The sequence below is a fragment of the Orycteropus afer genome, unplaced genomic scaffold (genome assembly GCF_000298275.1).
Source record: "Orycteropus afer afer isolate SDZICR_OR568_19922 unplaced genomic scaffold, OryAfe1.0 scaffold00689, whole genome shotgun sequence".
In the NCBI taxonomy this organism is placed as follows: Eukaryota; Metazoa; Chordata; class Mammalia; order Tubulidentata; family Orycteropodidae; genus Orycteropus; species Orycteropus afer.
Window position 1 is genome coordinate 137,821 of NW_006922276.1, and position 4,387 is coordinate 142,207.

At 48.4% G+C, this 4,387-nt stretch overlaps 1 protein-coding gene across 1 annotated transcript in view; it reads right to left on the minus strand.

Moving 5' to 3' along the window:
• LOC103211032 (leukocyte immunoglobulin-like receptor subfamily B member 3) overlaps nucleotides 1-4,387 on the minus strand; it is a 43,682-nt gene that overhangs the window by 38,929 nt on the left and 366 nt on the right. The window contains exon 2 of the mRNA XM_042783119.1: nucleotides 2,309-2,334. Coding sequence (XP_042639053.1) covers nucleotides 2,309-2,334 — 26 coding nt within the window. The remainder of the gene's footprint in view (nucleotides 1-2,308; nucleotides 2,335-4,387) is intronic.

Genomic DNA, 4,387 nt, shown 5'->3' on the forward strand with positions numbered 1-4,387 from the left:
TTCAGCCAAACAATACCCTCCTTCAGACAGCACTATGAATACATTCGTTATTCATGCATTGACTCCTACTGGTCTAGAATTACATGCCTATGAATCATACAGCCTTGCTTTCCTGGATTTGGCTTCCTTATCAGTCGTTGTAGCTGGAACTTTATGAGATAATCCTAAAATGGACATGGGATTTCAAAAGGCCAAATTTAATCATAACAATATGGACCATAATGGAAGGTTGTGCTAGTGCCAATAACTCTAGTTGGTGAAAAGAGAGCCCACGTTGACTGGGGTCTAAAAATGTTTTAGAGATTTGGATAGGGCTGCATCTCCAAGTGTCAAGTTGGGGTACTTTGATTCCGAAGCACATAATGTGTTGGAACCGTCTGCTTAGGAACCACATGCAGCCATCTCTTGCAACCAGTGCCCTCACACCGACCCCACTCTCAAGCCCAGACCTCACTCTCAAGCCAAGGGGTCACTTAATTTTCAAAGAGAAGAGAATCAAGGTTTTGGGCCTGCAAGTCCTCCAAGGCTTGTGTGCTCTAGAACTCTTGGCCTGAATCCCCTCATCTGCCCAGACCACCATGTTTCTCCTGCATGGCTGACCCAGGACTTCAAAAGAGTGGAAAGTGCCAGCCAGGACCTCTGCCCTGAGACAGAAAGGAGAAGGCCTTCTTTATCTGAACGGTGGTGTGGTGGGAGCTGAGGGGTCCTCCCCAGGCTGCAAGGTATCCCCAGTCTCTGGTCCAAACATCTCTCTCCTCATCAAAAGCACTTCTTCCTATGTGAACACGACCACCCTTAATGCCTAAAGAAAGAGGCAGAAAGGCCAGTGATAGGGTATTTGTTGAAACTCACTCATATGCAAAGAAACTCCAACACAGCAAATAAAACACCATCCATTAACTGCCTATCAAGTAGTCAAACATAGTTCAGTGATGGTAGCCCAGGTAGGAAAGGATGGGGGAGAGAGAGAGGGCACTGTATGAAACAACAAATACTTGAGAGTAGGAGATATGCTAAGTAAAATACGCTAAAATTAAACAGTTGTCATCGAGTCAGTTCTGAGTCATGACGAGCCCACGTGTGTCAGAGTAGAACCATCCTCTGTAGGGTTTTCGATGGGCATGTTCTTTTGGAAGTAGACGTCAGATCTTCTGAGGCTCCTTCCTGTGGGCTCAGACTGCTACGCTGGTTAGTAGTTGTGTGCTTAACCATTTGTGCCAACCAACCAGTGACTCCAGAATTTGCTAAAAACCTGTCAGCTGATGTCGTAGAAAACATAACTAGTCAAAAGGTGGGAACATCCCAAACAGGAATTGATGGGGAGAACACCAAAAGCCAGACTCGTTGCCGTGGAAACAACTCCAACGCTTAGCGACCCCATAGGACAGAAGATAACTGCCCCATACGTAGGATTTCCAAGAATAAAAATCTTCAAGGAAGCATACTGCCATGTCCTTCCCCCTAGGAGCAGCTGGTGGGTTTGAACTGTCGACATTTGGGTTCATAGATGAGCACTTAACCACTGTGCCACCAGGGCTCTTTGGTGGGAAAGGGTCAGAACTTCAAGGTCAGTCCTGTCTCTGCCTGGTCGCTCCCCCATCATGTGTAATGAAGCTTGCCTGGTGCTCCAGGCAATGCTTGGAGGCCAAGCGACATGAGAAGACAGGAAGGTTTCTGGGTCCCTTTTCCCTTGAGTCTTGGTCACTGCTTTGGGTAGGCTGGAGGGTCAAGAAGAAAAGGCCAGGTTGTTGGGTCTGTTTCCCATCTTCCGCTGTTTCCTCCCATCTCCCAAGACAGAGGCAATTTTGTTGTTATTGTTACTAGTTTTCATTGCCTCTAACCCGCTCTCTGTCTCGCTCCCCCCTCCAGCCTTGCTGCCTGGACTAACTGGAGAGTCTTGTTTCACTGGGGAGACGCTATGCCCTGGCCAGCCAGCGCTCTTGAGGAAGGCAAAATAATTCACAAAAACCTCTCTGCAGATGCTGGGTTTTCAACTCCAGTGTTTTGCTGGAGTCCTTGTGCCCACACTCTTCTTCTCTGGGTCAGATCCAAACAAATGAGGTTTCAGGGAAAATGCATCATTCAGCAGTTGAAAAATAACAGTGTGTGTGTACAGAGAGGGATAAGGAGGGAGAGGAGGAATGAGAGAAAGAGAGAGAGACCCCCTTGAAACACAAAGCAACTGAGTGCGGAGGTAACAGAAGAAAACAAAGAAACAGAAAATGGGGTTCGGGGAGCAGATCTCCAAGGAAATTAAACTTGAGTACAAACTGAAAAATGAAAACTCAGTACAAATGGAGACGGAGGAGAAAGGCCCAGCTCTCGCCCTGTTTGCTAACACCCCAGCCCAGTAGGAGCCGGCATCGCCGGGATTCAGACGGGAAGTGGCGCCCCCACGTGGCCCGCAGCTCTAACACCTGGCATTGTACGGACAAATCAATGTTGCAGGCCCCTGTTTCTTAAAGTACAAATAGGGGTAAGAATAGGGCATACTGAAGAGGGTTTGTATGGGGCGTGAATGTTTGCAGAGAACCAAAATACCAATGACCCCATAATAAGAGCTATCTGAGGCTTTGTTTGATTTTTGTAATATTCTGTTTGTTATGTAAAATAACAGTTTATTACTGGACCAGGGACAGGCATTTAGGTTTCTTCTCAGCTTTGGTTGTTGGTTCACTAGTTTATTTTTAAACAAACCAAACCAAACGAAACTCACTGCCCTTGAGTTAATTCCAACTCATAGCGACCCTCATTGGGTTTCCAAAGTTATAAATCCTTATGGAAGCAGACTGCCTCAACTTTCTTCGGCAGAGCAGCTGGTGGGGTCAAACCTCTGACCTTTTGGCTAGCAGACAAATGCCTTAACCACTACACCACCAGAGCTCCTTATTTAAAAAAGAAAAAACTCACTGCCATCAAGTTGATTCTGACTCATAGCGGCCCCTATTGGATCTCTGAGGCAGTAAATCTTTACAGAAGTAGATCACCCCCATCGTCCTTCCATAGAGGGGCTGGTGGGTCTGAGTTGCTGCCCTTCTGGTTAGCAGCCAAATGCCTTATCCACTACACCAGCTGACCTCTGTATTTTTAGAAACGGAAGGAAAATTAATTAATAAAGAAGGCCTCACCTCCTACCGGTTGGCCCAGTAATTTTCTGTTTTAATCTGAGTGAAGAATCCTTGGGAGCACAAACAATTAAGTACCCAACTACTCACTGACTGGTTGGCGGTTCGAACCCAGACGACAGACCCCATGTTCTGCTCCCAAAAGGTCACAACCTTGAAAATTCTATGAAGCCTAGTTCTATCCTGTACCACATGGGGTCGCTGTGAGTGGGAATTAACTCTGCAGGTAATCGGTTTTATTGTTTTGTTTTAATCTCAGTGAGGAATGGATTCTGACCTTAAACGGGGCAGAGACAACAGACACATCCCACACCCACAGTGCACTCGGATGCTCTTAGCCTGGCCTTCCCGTCATTCCCACATCTCCGGGTCTCATTCCTGGGAAGTGGTTGTTCAGAATCCCAGTAGTCGTGAGGACAATTTGTGCTGTAGCATTGTCTCCAAACGCTCTAGCAATCACAGACAATGCTAAGTATCCAAGTGGGAAATGAGGGAAGGGTATAAAAACCACCAGGAACAAATGTTCATAGCAGAACAATCCATCCTGGACGAAGGGCAGCCAGAATGCTCCTTGGAAGCGAGAATGGCCAGACATCATCTCTCATACTTTGGTCATGTTGTCAGAAGGGACCATTCCCTGGAGAAGGACGTCATGGTTGGTAAAGTCGAGGGTCAGCAGAAAAGGGGAAGAAGACCCGCAACGAGATGGACTGACACGTGGCTGCAGTGACGGGCACGAGCAGAGCAAGGATTGTGAGGCTGCACAGGACTGGGCTGTGTTTGCTTCTGGTGCACACAGCTTCACTACGAGTGGGAACCTACTCAACGGCACCTAATAAAACCACACATGGATCCTCATCACGGTCCCACCCCGCCCACAGTGAAAGCCAAAGCGGGAAGGACCTTAGGAACCCTCTCAATCCACGGATGGAAAACGGAGGCTCAGAGGGAGGATGGAACCGTCCAGGTCTCTGCAATGGTGATGTCTCCATCTTCGTCTTCTCCTTCAGCTTCCTGGTCACCCCAAGATACTCCTTTCCTTCAGGGAACCTGTGAAGGGCCCAGAGAACCTTTCCTAGTGGGAATGTGGGGTGGGGGCTGCAGAGGGTCCAAGCTGCAGCCAGGGGAGACCCAGGGGGATGTCTCAGCTGGAAGGAGAAAGCAGCTGAGACAAAGAACAGGGAGCCAAAGCCCCGCCCGGCAGCTCCAGAAGCAGAGCCCACCCTGTCCTCGGAGTGGCCTCACGGGCCACAGCCCACCCC